The 17795-nt window shown below is 41.1% G+C and overlaps 1 protein-coding gene across 6 annotated transcripts in view; it reads right to left on the bottom strand.

The window, feature by feature from the left end:
- Positions 1-9164: 9164 nt before the first annotated feature.
- SGPP2 (sphingosine-1-phosphate phosphatase 2) overlaps positions 9165-17795 on the bottom strand; it is a 77956-nt gene continuing 69325 nt past the window's right edge. For all 6 annotated transcript variants that reach the window (XM_045030475.1, XM_045030476.1, XM_045030478.1 and 3 more), the window contains exon 5: positions 9165-12266. In XM_045030475.1, the coding sequence (XP_044886410.1) occupies positions 11724-12266 (543 nt within the window). In that variant the 3' untranslated portion in view covers positions 9165-11723. The remainder of the gene's footprint in view (positions 12267-17795) is intronic.

The following is a 17795-nucleotide window of genomic DNA, read 5'->3' as shown; positions in this document are numbered from 1 at the left end:
TCTGGCTCCATGCGTAAATATGTTCCTTACATTACAATTAGGCTGGCATTTGCAATGTAAGAACGTGGTAACTAGGGCTACAATGTGCCATCAATGTATTTACTCACCCCCCCCCAAACAAAAAAAGTTGGGTAAAATCCCAATGTATTACAAGAGAAATGTAATGGCAAAGCACATGATTAGTTTTCAAAATCAGAAATGTTCCACAGACAGAGCTTCATACTGTAACTGATTATGGCTGCATAACAGGAATCTCATTCTTTTCTTATTGCATGAAATAAGGTAATTGATTAGCACAAATGTTGAACGAATGTGAGCAGAACTAAGGAGTTGAGCTTTTATTCTGTACGGTTGTCATTTGCTCATCGGTGGTTGGGGGAGGGAAATAAACTTTTTCATGAAAACCAGAGCTATTTTGTAAGCAAGACTTACACAATATCTCCTGCAATGCAGTAAGCAAAACCTTTGATCTCTTATCATTCTAAAGTCAAAGAAAAATCAAAGTTGAAATTATTTCGTGGTAGATATAAGCCTTATCACTTTGGAGCGCCGCACTAACCAAATTGGAGAGAGAAACTTAAAAAAACAAAAAGCAGACTGACTTTTTTGCTTAGAGTCCAAAAATATTGATCAAAGGTTTTATGGGATGGAGGCTATGATGTATGCCTGCAGAACTTGATACATTTCATGCTGCACTTGCATAGCCGTAGCAATGGATTTCAACTCCTGCCGCAGCATTTGAGAGTGGACATGGATTCGGTTGTTTTGCACCTCCTTACCCAGCCTTGTGTGTTTGCTGTAATGACTGACCATCTGTGTTACCTTCCTTGTCTTGCCAAACCTCAAGGCCTCTGTGTGGTTGTCATTTGCTCTGTTCGCTTATTGGAACCTCTCAGTATGACAAAGGTATTGCTGTTGATGTAAGTCAGTTTTCACAAGGCACAACAGTTTTCTGCTTCATGGCCTCCACTAGCTTGGAAAATGAGCCTGCCCCAAGCTGCAGCATTTCTCCAGATATCCATTCTCACGTAGAACAGCTGAGTCCATAGACTTCTTGTGTTGCTTTTAAGCAAGCTCTTTACTTGTGTTGTTATAAACTTGACAATTGTTCACACTGCATTATAGCCAGTTCTAAAGTTGCCCGTTATCTTGCACCAATACAATGTACCCTTCTTTCTACTGGGGGATCTAGTCCTGTAGGGGAAGGACAGTATAAATGTAAACAGCTGAGTGGTGTTGGACAAGAGTGTTACAAATGCCAACTAAATAACAAGGGAGATGTGTAGGAAATGGTGATGGTAAGGTCAACTGTCTTCCAAGATGTATTACTTCAAAGCACCCATGAATGGAACCACTAGGTCTTTTTAATGGTAAATCTTTCATTATTCTTAACAGGTGGGGGACTGTGTATTAATATATTATGAAAAAATGCATTACAGCTACCCATCTGGAAATCCTATTGTCTGTGAGTTACAGTTACCATCAGATGGAAGTGTAGATTTTACTTCTCTGCATGACAAACATGAAATGAGAAGATATTACATATGTAAGGCAACTGACTCTACCGCGCATAGAGTGAGAGAACTGCAGCTTGCAGTTTAAAGTCCCTCAGGGATTATCAAGCCTTGTCAGTTGAAAGGTATATTCTCTGTGATGCCTACACAACTATAACCAGGCAAGCTTTCAGTGTGGGAAACAAGCTTGAACACAGATGGTAAGTATTAAAAAACTCTTTTTATTAGTAGGTCATACGTGGGGATTAGAACCACAATAAGGCAGATTTGCATTTCAGCATAGCACAGGCATACTTCAGTACATTAAATATACTTCCATACACAAGATTTTTGGACACTGTGTCCCAATTCTCCTTTGAGCTTACCCTCTATTGAATAATAGCCTGGTTAGGTTGTTACTAATCATTGTGCTGCAATAGTCTCTGTGGGAAGGGTTATGGGTGAAGTTTTTTCCCTCTGGCTTTATATCGCCTTGGCATCTCACAACCAGTGATGTTATCCAATAATTCCTTGTGACAGGAAATTATATTTAAGTTACAGGGAGGGAAACTGAGGCACTAAAGAACTGCTTTTCAGAGTTTCTGGCTCCCCACAGCTGTACTTAATGTAAGCGGGAGCTGCAGGTGCTCAATAACTAGAAGGTTCTAGTAAGTGATTTGCCCAAGGTCATCTGAGAAGTCTGACATCTGGGGATTGAACCCAGATCTCTTGCAGTTTGTACTGTCCATACTGCAAGAGTTTATATCTTTCTTGCACCAGCGGTAAGTCTCCAATCCATATACCCAGCTCCCTCTGCAAAAGATACTATACTTACTCTTAGCCATGGCATTCATTGCACTAATGTAGCATTCATTGCCAAAGGAAACCACAGTGATGAGGCTTATTGCAGTAGATCATTTTTCTGCTGCCCGTTACTTAAATACCTCTCTCTGACACCACTGGAACCCAATAACAAGGTGAAACTTTTGGACTGATGAATTTTAGAGAGGTTCAAAATTAGTTTGTCTCACTACTGATCCCAACCCATTATTGCTAGTACAGTCCACTGGTCGTGGATAGAGCCTCAGGAGGGAAGGATCTTGAAGATTCTGTATTTTGTACAGATGAGAGATGAAATGTGCTGAGGGTTGAAGGTACAGACTTGTCTATAGAGTAGAACTGGTCAAAATATGAGAAATGGGAAAAAAAATTGTTTTTTTCCAGATAACTGTTAGGAGGCTAACCCTTTTTATAACACATTTTAGAATTCAGTCAAGTAGCAGTAGTGTCTTTGCAGCAAAATGATTAGAGACTAAGGCTCAGCTTTTTGAGAATGAGCTTTTAGTTTTCAGGAGGCTCTTGTCAAGGTTAAGTGGCCAGTGATGGGAACAAAACAGAAGAGGTGATGGGCCTTCTTGCTTCTTAGACAATTCAACCTCCTCGTAACATGGGTTCTGGGAAGGAGTGTCTGCAGAGAAATTGTCAGCCAAAGTTAAAGCTGAATTGTATTAGGAGATCAGAGTCTGAGTAATGGAGGATTTACTATTGTCAACTGAGAGGCTTACCAATGGGTCACAGTATTTTACTGTTACCTTGGATTTCCAAGTGTTTAGACCAGTCTACTGTCTTTGGTCTAAGTCAATACCAATTATCTAAACTCTGGAGAGGAAGATGTTACATTTTATCCTTCTCAGTATATAATCCCCATACTGACCAGTACAGTGCATATTTCTTTACCAGTTAATAAGAAAAGAAACCTTAAGACATTGACAGAATTTGATACTAGTGCTGAGTATGAAAAATGAAGACAAACCTGTGCATGAAGAAAGGGAGCATAGCAACACCTCATCATGCATTCCCCTTACTGCTAACATTACTGTAACTACTGTATTCATCAGAATACCTGCACTTTACATTCTGTTTTCCTATCAGCTCTCATAATTCAGAGGCTCGGTGGCACTGTTTGCTAGGGTGGTGTCTGTATTTAATGTCTACTTGGAATGTTTTTCCCTAAGCTATTACGAGGTCTGACTGATGTGCTTTTATTTGTTTTTACAGGTTGAAGTGGGGTTGATGAACTGAGGGGCAGAGCAGGAGGTTGGGATTCCTGGGTCTTATTCTCACTAACCTGCTGGTTGACCTTTGGAAGGTGGCTCATTTCAACCATCTGTAAAACAAGTATACAACTTACTGCTCTGATGTCTTGTGAGGTTTAATAGTTGAGTTCCTCTGAAATTTGCTCTATACATAAGTGGGAGAAACTAGAAGTTATCTGATGTATATCCCTCTACCCTAGTCTATGGTTACAATTACTATTTCTATTACAGATTGATATCTAGATTAAGGCAACATCTCTCCCTGGGCAGTTTCTGCTTTTGGACTGATGCCACTATTGTTTACAGTTTCAATGATTCTTAGCTTTGCCGAGGGGCACTAAATAAGCACAGCAGGAAATCAGTGAGCCAGGCCCCAGGTTCCTGCTTCACCTGAGAGACTGCTGTGCACATTACAGAGCTCGTAAGCTGGCAACCTCCGACCTCCACACATCATGTGACAGAAATCGCCTCAGACTAGTTGTCCTCTGGAAAGGAACACCAATCAGGATGGGTAGGGGAGGAATTGGGGACCATCACAGCTCTGTATGTGGAGTGACAGCCAGCATAGCTAAGGCTGTATGGGGGCGGGGGAGGAGGAGGGGTGAGAGGGAGCGTGTGTGTATACACACACACACACACACACACACACACACAAAGTGTCACTTTATTTGGTTGTTTTCTTCTCACTGTCAAACACAGCATGTGCTAACCCCCCCCCCCCACACACAGAAAATGTAGTTTGACAAAAATAGGATTAATTGAATTTTTGTGCAAGCAAACTCTGTATATGCAAATCTCCACCATCTTGTTATTCTCTCTTCCCCTTCTGGTTGTTTTGTGAAGCTCCCTCTAGTGTCTGTATATATTGCATGTCTTAGCTTCCTCTCTATTCAGAGAGCATAAGGCTTAGAACTAGAATGCAGAACAGAAATGTTGGTTCCCTTTCTTCCTTCCTCTTGCCCCCAAATCAGCAAGGGGCTAGAATCGCCCTACCAAAAGAGAAGGTTGCTAATTTTGCATATAGATGGGGGGGGGGGCTCATAGAGAGAGTTTACCCTAGGGCAGGAGTTCTCAAACTGCGGGACGCAACCCCATTTTCATGGGGGTTGCCGAGGCTGGCTTAGACTTGCTGGGGCCCAGGGCCACAGCCTGAGCCCTACTACACAGGGCTGAAGCCAAAGCCTGAGGGGCTTCAGCTCTGAGTGGCAGGGCTCAGGTTACGGGCCGCTTGCCTGGGGCTGAAGCCCTTGGGCTTTGCCTTTGCCCCTCCCACTCACCCAGGGTGATGGGGCTCGGGCAGGCTCAGGCTTCTGTCCCCCTCCTGGGTCAGGTAGCAAATGTTGTTGTCAGAAGGGGGTCGCGATGTAATGATGTTTGAGAACTCCTGCTCTAGGGAACTGACAACAGTACAGTAAAAAGAGACAGCTAGTAGTTAGAATAGAGGGAACCATCATGCTGGCCCAGACCAAAGTATATGGTGGGAGGAAACCTCTTCCTAAGGCCAGCTAGTGATCACCTTATGCCAGGATGTATTGGGATTTATAACCCATCTCCTAGCCTACCGTCACCACAGAGGCCAGATTTTGTTTAATTTGTCTATCGCAGGCCTGCACAACATGCAGCTCGCGTGGGCTCGCTGTGTGGCCCGTGGGGGGTGAGCAGGCAAGCGGTGGGTGAGGGAGGGGGGGCTGAAGAGGCAGGTGGGCAGTGGCGGGTGGTGAGGAGGCGAGCGGGAAGTGTGGGAGGTTGAGGAGGTGAGTGGGCGGGCAGTGCGGGGGGCAGGTGAGCCGCCGGCAGGGAAGGGGGGGCTGAGGTGGCGAGCTACGAGTCGGTGGCTGACCTGTTCTACTGATCTGGTCTGGCTCCCATCCCCTCTCCAAGGGTTGCAGCTGTCTGGAGGTGCTGCCTTCCACGCCTTCCTCATCCACACCTCGTTCATTCAACAGGGCAATTGATTACAAAGTTGGGGGAAGATCTTAGTCTACTTCTAGCATAAAGACATTTTTTCTTTTACTTTAATTATACTACCTTAGGGGCCTGCTATATATCAAGGTTCAATACCCCTGTTTCGGTGGGGCAGCGCTGGGGAAGGAGGGTTTGTTTCCACGGGGCGGGCAGTGCTGGAGGAGGGGTATTTCAGGGGGGCTGGGAGGCGCTGGGGAGGGGGGATTTTGGCTGGGGGGGTGGGGTTCGGCCCTCGGCTGTTTTCTTTAGAGTAATATGGCTCTCGCCGCTTTATGAGTTGTGCAAGCCTGGTCTATCGGGACCCAGCAATAGTCAGCAGGTGTAGTTACACTATTAAATGTATATCAGAGATGAAAAACTGACAAGTCAACTGAAAATGAACTTCCTACTGTGCAAAATCCATTTAGCATAATTGCACTTACTTCTGAAATGGTGCACAGGGAGAGAGGTCTCTCTGGTAGCATGGATAGAATCTTTACAGATAAACACCTTAAACTGAACCTGGAAAAAAACAGACAACATGCTCCATCCACAGACCACCTCTTAGTTGCAGCCAGCTGCTTTTTGCACTAGCTGAAATTTCTGAATAGGCCTCTGAGATAGCTCAGAGGCATTTCCAGTAATCCAAATACATAAAAGTCATTTGTAGTTACTAATATTACTTAAAAGTCCAGGAGCAGTTGACTCTCAGATGGAAAATTAATAACTGGGAGATCTAGCCCATCATCTCTGATAAATAACTCATCCTTTTTTAAATCTTGGTGACTCCTTCTCTTAATATAATAAATTCTGTGATTTATTGGACTTCACCTTGTAATTGCATATGCTCATTTAAAATCAGTGTGGCAACCCAGTGACTGTGTAGAGCAACTTGAGGCAGTCATTACAAGCAATAGGAGTTCTAGTGCTCCCTTTCCTTATAAACCCATGGACGGTGATTGGTGCCCTCCCATTTGTGATGTCATACACGGTAACAGCCACCACAAATAACTTAGTAATCTTTAGCTGGCAGAGCAAGAATGACTGGCCACACTGGCACTACTTGTGTAATCAAAGAAGCCAGCCTGTTATCTAAGCCTATGAGAAACAACGCAACAGGTACGAGAGAATTATTTTGGGACACAGTGTTGATGTAAAAATTGTACATACACATATATATACCAAACATAGAAACCTAACTTCCCCAAAATGAAGCTTGCACTGCTACAATTCTGGGTTCTCTGACTAGTGATCCCTTTATCGATACATTTGTGCAGAAGAATGGGCACAGTGAGGCAGGGAAAGCATCATGTATATGCACACACAACATGTCTACACTACAGGCACTACAGTGGCACAGCTGCAGCTATGCTGCCCTAGTGCTGTATTGTAGACCCTACGATGACAGAAAACTATCCTGCGTTTTGGTAGCAAGGGTGATGGAAGAATTCTAGACGGGGGGGTTAGATCACCTTAACTAGATCACTCAGAGGTATGAATTTTTCACACTTCTGAGTGCCGCAGCTAGGGCAATCTACATTTTAAATGTAGAAGACTGCCAAGAAACTACCATCATTTGGGCTAAGGGTTTGACTGGGGATTGTGACCGGGTGGGGGTGGGGGTGGGGGGCGGGGTGAGAGAGAAGCACAGGCAAAAAGCAAGAAAGCCAACCAGGATCCTGTGAACATAGTGTGACCCTGGGAAAATCTAGAGTGAGAGCTTTTGGGTCTGTTGGCTAAAGAGGCTTGGAGCTGTAAGCTAGGAACCTGTTCCTTTTGTTCTTGGTTCCTCCTGCATTTGGAGAAGGTGGACTTTGTATATTCCTTGTAAATAAGATTGTATCAAATAGAATACCAGACTATATCAATTTCTACTTCCAACTGGAATATCCAAAATTTGACTAGCTCAGGGATCAGCAACCTTTGGCATACGGCTTGCCAGGGTAAGCACCCTGGTGGGCTGGGACAGTTTGTTTACGGGCCGTGTCTGCAGGTTTGGCCAACTGTGGTTCCCAGTGGTCACGGTTTGCCACTCCAGGCCAATGGGGGTGGCGGGAAGCGGTGGCCAGCACATCCCTTGGTCCCCACCACTTCCCACAGCCTCCATTGGCCTGGACGGCGAACTGCAGCCAGTGGGAGCTGCGATCGGCCGAACCTGTGGATGCGGCAGGTAAACAAACGGGCCCGGCCTGCCAGGGTGCTTATCCTGGCGAGCTGCGTGCCAAAGGTTGCCGATCTCTGGACTAGCTGCTCTGGTTGAAGAGCGGCAACACTAGCTTTGGCGAGATTACCAGCAAGCAACAAAGTCATGTAGCATCATCGACAGAAATAGTGTTTGCAGTGTGAACATTTGTTGAGCAAGAACTGGACCTTCTACGTAAGTCACCAAACAGTTATTAGACAATTTTTTTCCGTCACAGACAACCAAATGTGGATTTGAATCAGTGACTCAAGATATTAAACTCAGGTATGTCTTAGGTCTGCCTGTGTTAGGAATCCTCTCCCACCTCTAATGCCTGATATCCAATCACAGAGAAGTAGCTGCATACTGACTACAGGAAGAGGTTCTAAAGAAGGCCTCACTTCACAGTAGGTCACATACATTGCAGCAGGCCATGTGAAGTCATAACAGTGAGCATGTGTGTTAAACTGAGCAGTAGAGGGAGGGTGCAGGATCCTTTCCAAAATTATTTTTAAATTCAGAAATGAGAAGGTGTTTTTTACTATTTTGACCCAATCCTTTAAAAAAAAAAAAAAAAAGATTTAGTACTTGGACTAATGGCTGCAATATCTTACTGAGACACTGGAAAATCAGTGCCACACAGCAGAGGCAGAATGTTTTCACCTGACTGTGCCCAACAGCTGTGCAGGAGAAGAGCACACATTGCTTGAGGAAGAGAAGGGATTTACTCGAGGCTTTTTGGAACCCTATTATGGACTTCTTAGGAAACACAGTTTATTGATCATGAGACATGTTTTTGTTTATTGCCACCATGTTCTTGGCTATAAATTTGCACTAACCTCATGCTGTTTTACACATGAGGGCTCATGCAGAGTTGATCGTGACTTGATACCACAAATGTAGAAGTGTTAAACCTCAATTACGCTAGGTTCTAAGTGGCATTTAAAATTGTTAACTAGTGCTGTTTAATAAAAATCACCATACCTTTTTTCCAAATCTATACTGGTTATGCAGAGGAATTTTTCTAATCTCTGATGTTTAGGGCCACTATTAATCACTGCTTCTCCTGTAATTAAAGGTTTGCACACACAATTAAAAAACATTTAATTTCCTGTGACTAGCATATTTATGCTGTTTGGTAGGCTTTTAAAATTCTTCTTCCCATCTTTATTAACACCTTGATGGGATAGTTGTAACTACAGAACATTGACATTAGTGACCATAACAGGTCTACCATGGGAGTTTACAGGTTTACTGCAGATGGAGGTGGCAATGGATTGTGCAGGTAATGGATGTTTCAAACTTCAAGCCATTCCCCTTCTATGTCAACCAATTTCAAAGATTAATAAAGATGTGACAAGCTACAAAGTAAATAAAACCCACCAGCTTTTGGAAATAAATTTATTTTAAAGTTTGAAGTAAGACTTCTGGAAGAGAACAGTTGGTAGGGGTTGCATAAATCACATGCAATGGAATGCTACAAAAAATAGAAATGTGCACATACTTTATAAATCCAAGCTTAGATCTATATTATAAAAGTTTGATAGCACAGAATAGCCACAGTTCAGAAAAGCAATATTTTAACTAAAACTGTATGAAAGACCCAGCTAAACTTAAGCCACTTTTTGAGTCTAGTTGACTTAGTGTTATGAGTTAAGGAAGCTTCCACTTATTGTACCTTTTTTCTGCTTTAGTCCCTTTTGCTATGACATGAAATAACACCTCTACAGGGCTTCAGATCTTTGCCTTCATGCAGCCCTATATTATAAAACACCTTTATTGGAAGGTGTTTTAAGGTATTTCTTCTGGTGTAGTGGTGAAGTGCAGCTTGATTTAGCTACGGTCTTCTATACATTTTGGTACTGAAGTGTTCATATTTACTAAACGGCTATTAAATTTTGGGTCGGCTGTATGTGTGTACTTAACGCTATATTTGAAATGTCAGCTTGTATCTCGTATTCTCCTGGAGTGGTTCCTAACTTTTTCTAAAAGCAAGCATCTCTTCCAAATCTGCTCAATGGCGAGCAGGGCAAAGCCATACTGTCTGAATACATGAATCTAAAACTAGCCAACACTGGCAATTCACCCCATTTACATTCTTCTTCCACATTTAACGCTGCTCACAAATTAAACATTCATTTTACAGGGGAAGATGGTAGCCTTTGTAATGGCCTAGAAGCTCAAACCTACACAAATTTAAAAAAAAGCAGTGGCCAGTAGGAAAGAGTGATGGCTCTACTTCTTATAAATTATCTAAGAAAAAGGCTCACAGGCCCTGCTTTCAGCTGTAAATGCAGCAGTATAATATATAGATTGGCACATTCATAATGTGATGGGGAAGTGTAGGAGGAGTCAAGGTCTAGCAGCATTACCCATTCTTTTTTTTGTTGTTGTTGAACTACAATCACAGCTGAACTTCTAGCAGCTTATTGGTGCAATTGCTAATACTTTTTAGTGTCCTGGAAGTCACAGCAGCAGCAGCCACCCTTAACTATTAATGGTTAAGAACATGACTATTCTTGTGTACTGATGCATAGAAGACAAATCATAGTGGAGCTTAGCACCAGAAAATTATGGCCATTGTATCAGTGTGTTTTATGGTCACTTGACTATTAATACTCAGCACTTTCCATAATACACTTCAAACACTAATTAGTCCTCACAACATCCCTGTGAGGTAGGCAGAAATTATTGTTGCACTTTTAGGAATGGGGGAGCTGAGGCAAGGTGGATAAGTGGCTTTCCCAAGAGGGAATCCATGGCAGCTGGGATATTGATTTAGGAGCACGTGGCTCCCCATTGTGTGCTCACTTCCCTAGCTGAAGCATAGCCAAGCAGAATTTTTAGTAATACTTCAGTCAGATTTTTGGTATGAAACACAAAAGAAAAAAGTTAGTTTTCTGAAGAATTCCGATAGGTAAAACAAGTCTTAACAAGGCCAACTGTCTGTGTACTGAGAAGACAGATTACATCAAGTAACAAGTACAAAAAGTGTCATAAAATTTCAACGTTTAACAATTAAGAGCAGTCACAAGGGAAACACATACATGTAACCTTATCTCGGTTTATGGTTTCTGTGCATGTTAGTTCCCAAGGGCATCTATTCAGAGAGCCTGACATCTTAGTCAGCAGGACACGTCCACTGAACGCAGGCCAGTTTTAAAGCGCAGCTTCATGGCAGCATCAGGCCCTATGTCATTTCAAGCCATTCTCATTTTGGTTTTGGGTAGCCACCCACTTAGCCAGGCTTACCTCTTTCTGATCACTTCTCATTTCCTGCTGCCGTCCCTGTGGATTTGCCCCCCTCAGCAACTTCTTCCTTTGGCTGCCCAGTTACCCAGGAGAACACAATATTGAGCTGTGATAGGCTGGAGAGTGGAGCTTTAATACTAGGTTGGGAGCTTCTTCCCCACATGAGGCCTCCTCAACCCTGCTGCTCACACATGCACACTTATTTACACTAACCCCACTTCCTGACCACTGTGGAGCTGGTTCTGTCCCGGCAGCAGAATTGCTCTCTTGCATCTGCTACACACTCCATGGCATGCATAAAACAGAATCCCTTACTTGAAGTGTGGGAGGCCATCGGAGATTGCAGGATGCAGTGAGGGAAACCTACCATATCTCCAACCGTGTGAGCATCACCTTTGTGATGCTTCCAAAACGGAGGAGTGAAGTACTGAGGCTGAACCGATAGTGACACAACACTGACACTGTAGCACATGCTAACTTTTTGGAAAGTAAACAAAACACACAGGAGTTCTTGTTTTTGTACTCATCATACTAACCACCTGGATCACAGATCTGTAGCTGTTGGTACAGACTAGCCAGTAATTTCTAATCTTAAATTATTTACATTCAATGATTCCCTGGGATAGTCAATAGTAGATATTTTAGGCCAGTGCAGAAAGGCACAACACATTTTTTGGTCAAGTCTTTTCCTTTGAGTAAATTCTTTGCATCTCCAACATGGTTTTGCAATAAACTATTTCTAACAAGGCATCACACTCATATTAATCCTAATAACTCATGTACTAATGGCACAAGCGCTGTAGCACTGAAGCCAACAGAAGAATATGTTATAAATTTGTAGGGCACTTCTATTTCCAGTCGTCGTCTGGCTTCTAGATCGTTGAGAGAAACCTGGTACCTAGAACACAACACACGGAGGGCCATGCCTTTGATGAAATAACGTGTGACCAAAAGAATAAAAATCCCCACTAAAAACTTTGCCAGCACCACCATCATCATTTCACTGATTGGAGGAAGGCTGAGATGAAGACTTTGGTTGGGATAGTTTGGTGCTGCACATAGGTTATTTAACCAGAATCCTACGGTTGCTCCAGCTCCTGCTCCAAGGACAGTTGTTGTGTCTGCTCGAGTAGGGCTGTAATCCTCTAGTTTGGGATAGTTGTAACATAGGAGAAGGGGCACGACTATGGAAAGTATAGGGCAGAATGGACTGGTTAACATCAAGTGGTCTATGATATCCCATGCAGGATATGTGAGTACAATTAACGCAGCTGAAATCAGAGTTCCACCAATCACATCCTGTAAACATGGGAATTAAAAAAATAACTTGTTAAAACATGGAAGTATAAACAGGTTATCAGACTATCAATCCAATTTTTCAAAAGTGGGGAGTGAATTAGGAAGATGCAGTCTTTACATTTAAATTATCTTTTTTTATTTTTAAATGTATACTCTAAGATTGAACACATTATGGTTTTTTCCACCAAAATACAGTTAACTATGAAGTAAAACATTAATGTAGTGAGAAACAATAGGAACATTAATAGCATCAGGTATCTTATTTTTTCAAATGAACATGTAGCCTGTCCTTCCTCCTCCTCCTCCCCCCACTACAGTGCACTAATAATGAATTACTTGCCAAAAAGAGAGGTGTCAGAATGTTCAGCTAAAAGTGTGATCTAACTGGCTGCAATTCCCTCAGTGCTTCATAAGACTTTATATAGCAAAACAGAGCTTTTATCCTGGCCACATAAAGATTCTACTACCCAATTCCCTCTGCAGTGTCAGTTGGCTAGTGTTTTTCACTTATTGCCCAATGATAAACTAGCATTTCAGTACTCGCTGAAGTCAAAACTGCTGACTTCCAAATTCAGACCCTAAGTACTGAGCTTGCTGTCTTAACCAGCCATCTTATATGTTTTTACTAGACATTTCTGGTCTCCACTGCGTAACAGGCCACCGACTTAACTTCTGACAGTCAGCAATTATTTTCTGAGTTTACTTTCCGTTAATTACTATTTTTCAGTTACTCCATGATGAAACAACACTGCAACATTTAACATTGTTATTCTGGACTTTCTTAGCACACTTCAGACATTGCCATAACCCTGCAAAAGCCCATTGATTTGTGCACTACTTTTTAAACAAGGGAGGTAGGAGAAGCGCTGTAAAGGGCCAATGTACTCAGTGGACAGAGCTTTGCAGGCCCTACATTCTAGAACACTGCTACAGGTGATCTGGATGAACCAGGCTGGCCACATTCAGTGCACATTTCAAACCCCATTTCTTTAGATATGTTTTCCTGCAATACTGAAGTAAGTCAAAGAAACCTTTCCCTGAGCAAAGGAATGTATTGGCTAAAACAGTGTCCCTCTTCAGGCTTAATTCATTGTTGTTTTGTAGCCAGAGTCTAGATCCTATGCTGATGGGTGGATGTATAAACACAGATTAGATACATAGATTTATGAGAGACAAAACAAAGTATGCATTGGCCCTGATCCTTGCCTCACACATGTGAGTATTCCTCTGGATTTCTGAGAGGATTTTTTCCCCTGAGTAGGATAAGCAAGATTTTACCCCTTGTAAACTTGTTTTTTGAGGGCCAGTTAACTTCTGATAATTAATTAAATGGGAGAAACTATTTGCATGACTTAGTTTCAGGGTCTCTATTAAAACAAGTTTAAACAGCAGATTTCTATTAATGCAAACCTTTCCCCACCCATAATCCCAAAGCTAATTTCATTCCATGGCAACAGGATTATGATTTCTTCGTTTGCACAAGCAGGAGAAAGGTTATATGGTTCCTTTAACAAAAGAAACTTTATATTATTAAATTTGAGGGAGGAAACAACTGCAGAGATATGAGACAATGTAAAATATTTAAATGATGCATTTCTCTAGTTTGGCTGGGCACAGGCTCCTTTAGGCAATAACAAGGCATAAGAACTCTTGTTATAGCAGTAATTGAAGTCTGGATTGTTAGTTAATTGCCTGAGGCAAGACCATGGAGGTTAAAACCTAATTTATTAACTGAAATAAATAAGCTGCTTTGAGGACTTTTATTAAGCTGTTGTCAACAGTGATACTGGGAAAGGAGACACATGCTACCCTGTGACAAATGCTCTCACTGAAGTTTTTCAGCCCGCTGCAGGTAGGGAGGTCAAAAGCAATATAGAAACTGGTCTCCTCATAAACACAGTTCTATTATCATTATCTAGCTGAAGAACCTGCATAAATAGCAGACTCAGTGTAATATTGCAAAAGCTCTAGTCAAGTAAATACTAAAAATTCCCTGGGTTCACAAGATCATAACTTTCTGAAAAGTTCTTTATAATTGAAAATTTCTGTGCTTGGTCATAACCCATAGGTGAACTGTTTTTGAGCAAACTCCATTTAGAGTCATCAAGGCTGGATTTTTTTTTTCCCCCAGAAATATTTTGTGACAAGCATGTAATTCAAACAAGGGTGAATTTTAGATGCTGAGAATTTTCACGTGCTAGGTTCAAGCAAATTTGAAATTAAAAAAAAAAAGTAATTCAAAGAATCAGTTTTGCATATGATCAGTACAAGTTTCCCTTAAGGTTAGCATTACAATTACAAGAGAAAGATGTAAACACATAATATTGATGTTGCTTACCAAGATGCAACTTGGTACTGCTGTTTTACTACCAAGGATCCACAGTTCCGTAAGTGTAAACTGTTATCAATAAAGGGATTATTAACACTTAGTATGCTAAGGCTCTACTCGATCTAGCAAAGAGGGTCCTGGCCTGGGAATCAAGAGGCCTGGGTTACATACCCAAGTTCTGACTTGCTGTGTGATTTTCCTCAAGATCACTTCACCTCTTCATGCCTTTCTTTCCCCTCCCATCCTTTGTCTTGTGTATGTAGGATGTAAGCTGTTTGGGGCAGGGACTGTCTCTCATGTTTGTAAAGTACCTAGCACAATGTGGCCCTAATTTCTGTTGCTCAAAATATAGAATTTGATACTGAAATTGCAGCATTGTCTACTCTTGCAATTTTAGTCATCAGTCTTGCAACATTTGATGCTTTTCTAAAAGCTCCAGGTCCTGGAGTCTTGGAATTATCTTAGAATCTCAGCTTTCGTTTAAAAAAAAAAGTGTTTAGGGAAAAAAAGCTTGGAAAAACCAGAAAGCAAATAAAAAGAATCCAACATTTGCTTTAAAAAAAACAAAAAAAAACCCAAAAAAAACTTTTAAGCCAATCATGATTTTGGGGGCATGACTCATGATTTATTTTATTTTTTTTAATACTTGGGCTTGGCAATACCGAAGCAACCATAAAGTCACCAAAGGCATTCAGTAAATTCAATATTGTTGTTTTTAAATAGTTGTGGTTTAATGAATAGCCAAAAAGAGAATCAAGTATCAAAGGCAAACCCAAATTCCAGTTCATTTCAGTGGCATGCATCTCACTCCCTGACCTCAGGTGAATTACATGAAGTTCACGATCATGATCACTTATTGCTGTCAAAGCTCCAAAACTGAATGTATGTGAACACAAGTAAGTGGAGAGAAAATCACCAGAGGACCCCTTACTAACAGATCCTTTTATTAAACAACAATAACAAAACCAAGGTAGGTATGATCTATAAAGGTCTGAGTTAGTCTCGCTTGCCCATGCTCAGAGAGTCTCAGTAGTGTCTGCACAGGGAATGATTAGTCACAGTACTTGTCTGACAAACATGCAGTGACTTTCTGCAAGGTAATAAACACACGTCTTTCTGAGCCATTACGTCACATTAGGGGTGCAAGTCTCTGCTCTAAAGCTGGTGCTTTGGACTGCTATTAAAAGGTGGTTGATAAACTCAGCAATATTGGCTGATGTTGCATTGGCTAATTAACCAAATTCATAAACTGTTAACCAAGAGAATATTATTTACTCATTTGGAACATGGGGTTATTTCAGACAGGGCGTTCCAACTCAGATAACTATATGTGCACCAGCTGCAACCTACATAGTGGTGCAAGCCTAATCTGAACAATAGATGCATGGGAGGGGGAAAGGACCTAATGTGGTATTGACTTTGGCAGCATTCACACCATAAAAAAACTAAAACATTTGCAGTGAATAAACTTCCCTTCCCTCCATCCCCCACCAAAAAGAGAGGCTCTGATGTGGCTTTAAAGGATGGCTATAGAAATCTTAATTCTCCTTCACCTTTTCCTCCTACATTCATTTTATTTGTAGTTTTTCTTTTATGAGTAAATGCAATTTATTTTTGTCTCATTTGTCAACAGTTAACACTGCATAGAAAGCCAGCCCAGATACTAGATTTCAGGGGCTGAGAGGAAGGTGCTGATGGAGAAGGGTTTAACTGGTTGCTTTAAAAAAACTGAGGAAATACTGAATTCAGTTTCTGCATTCAGCTGCTGGTCATTCTGTTCAGAGCACTCTTATTTAGAAATTTCCCTTCACCAATGCCACATTTGATCAGCATCAAGCTGGGTGAAACATCACGGAAAAGAAATCTTAAATTTAAAGATAAATGAGGTACAAGGACAAAGTTATGCACCTGTTTATGGCTCTTCATTAACCCAGACTGCCTTTAATTCGCTAATTAGCTACTTAAACTGCAAATATTAAAGCTTATTAGCACACTTTTAAATCCAAAAAGCTTCTTATACTTCCCAAGGTACGTTTCTCCCTCAGATACTCAGTGGTGACTTCAAGGAATACCTTTGTAAATCTTAGTGTGGATTTCATTGCTGCTATGTGAAGTCAGAGAGTCATTAATTCTTAAATAATACAATGTAAAAAGGAAGGACTCAGCCTTAGTAGAAATAAGTATATGGTAAGATTCATCCATTTTGCATATGAATAGCTTCTCTTTCCAGTTAATACCTATTTTGCTACCTACACTATATGATCACTAAAGACTGCTTACATTTGAATAATAACTCCTGAACAGAGAACCTCTATTTACTGGGTTGATTAGTTAAAGTTTTCCTTTGTGCACATTTTTATTCTGTCAGTCATTTTATAATGGAATAAAAGAGATTTAGGTTTTGTTTCTTATGGGAAATTTGGATTTTTTTTTAATTTGGACTGAAATAATTTGGCATGCTGCACAATAGTGCACATACCAGATGTATTTTCTTCCAGTATACATTTTTGGTGGGTTTAAGTTTTTATGACTAACCTGAGATTTACATACATGCACGTGTGCACACGCGCACGCACAATTACTGCATGACAGACAAAACTGAATCTCCTCTAAAATGATAACAAAGATCTTAACTTGTACATGATTTTTCTATGTAAACAGAGAAAGTTTTAAATTTTGATCCCAAAGGCTAATAATACTGAGTAAAAAAATTTTAAGCACTTAAGTAACTTAGGAACCTTTCAGTGAGTCTTGGGCTCCTAAGTGCTTAAGTCATTTTTGAAAATGGACCTTATGCTCCTAAGTCATGTAGGTGCTTTTGAAATGTTACCTAGAGTCAACAGAAATTTCTTCTAAATATGAGCAATAAACAAGTGGAGCTAATCATTCAAATACATTCTCTAAAAGCTCAACATTGTATATTAAAAAGATGTTTATTACTATTTTGATAATTTTTTATTGGGACAACTTCTATTGGGGGGGAGAGAGATGAGCTTTTGAGCTTACACGGGGCTCTTTTTTCTTAGGTCTATCTTGTGGGGAAGACCCATGTCTCAAGGAAGCTAATCCTATTTCATTTTGGGATTCTTTCGCTTACTTTAATTCCTCTGATTGTTTTGTTTGGATATGATATTCTATCATACTGCCTATCCTAAACGGTTGAATAATATTTGCTGCATACAAATACTGGACTGCCTTTC

Source organism: Mauremys mutica, chromosome 9, assembly GCF_020497125.1.
Source record: "Mauremys mutica isolate MM-2020 ecotype Southern chromosome 9, ASM2049712v1, whole genome shotgun sequence".
In the NCBI taxonomy this organism is placed as follows: Eukaryota; Metazoa; Chordata; order Testudines; family Geoemydidae; genus Mauremys; species Mauremys mutica.
Note: the sequence above shows the minus strand (reverse complement) of the source record. Positions and strands in the feature narration are given on the sequence as shown.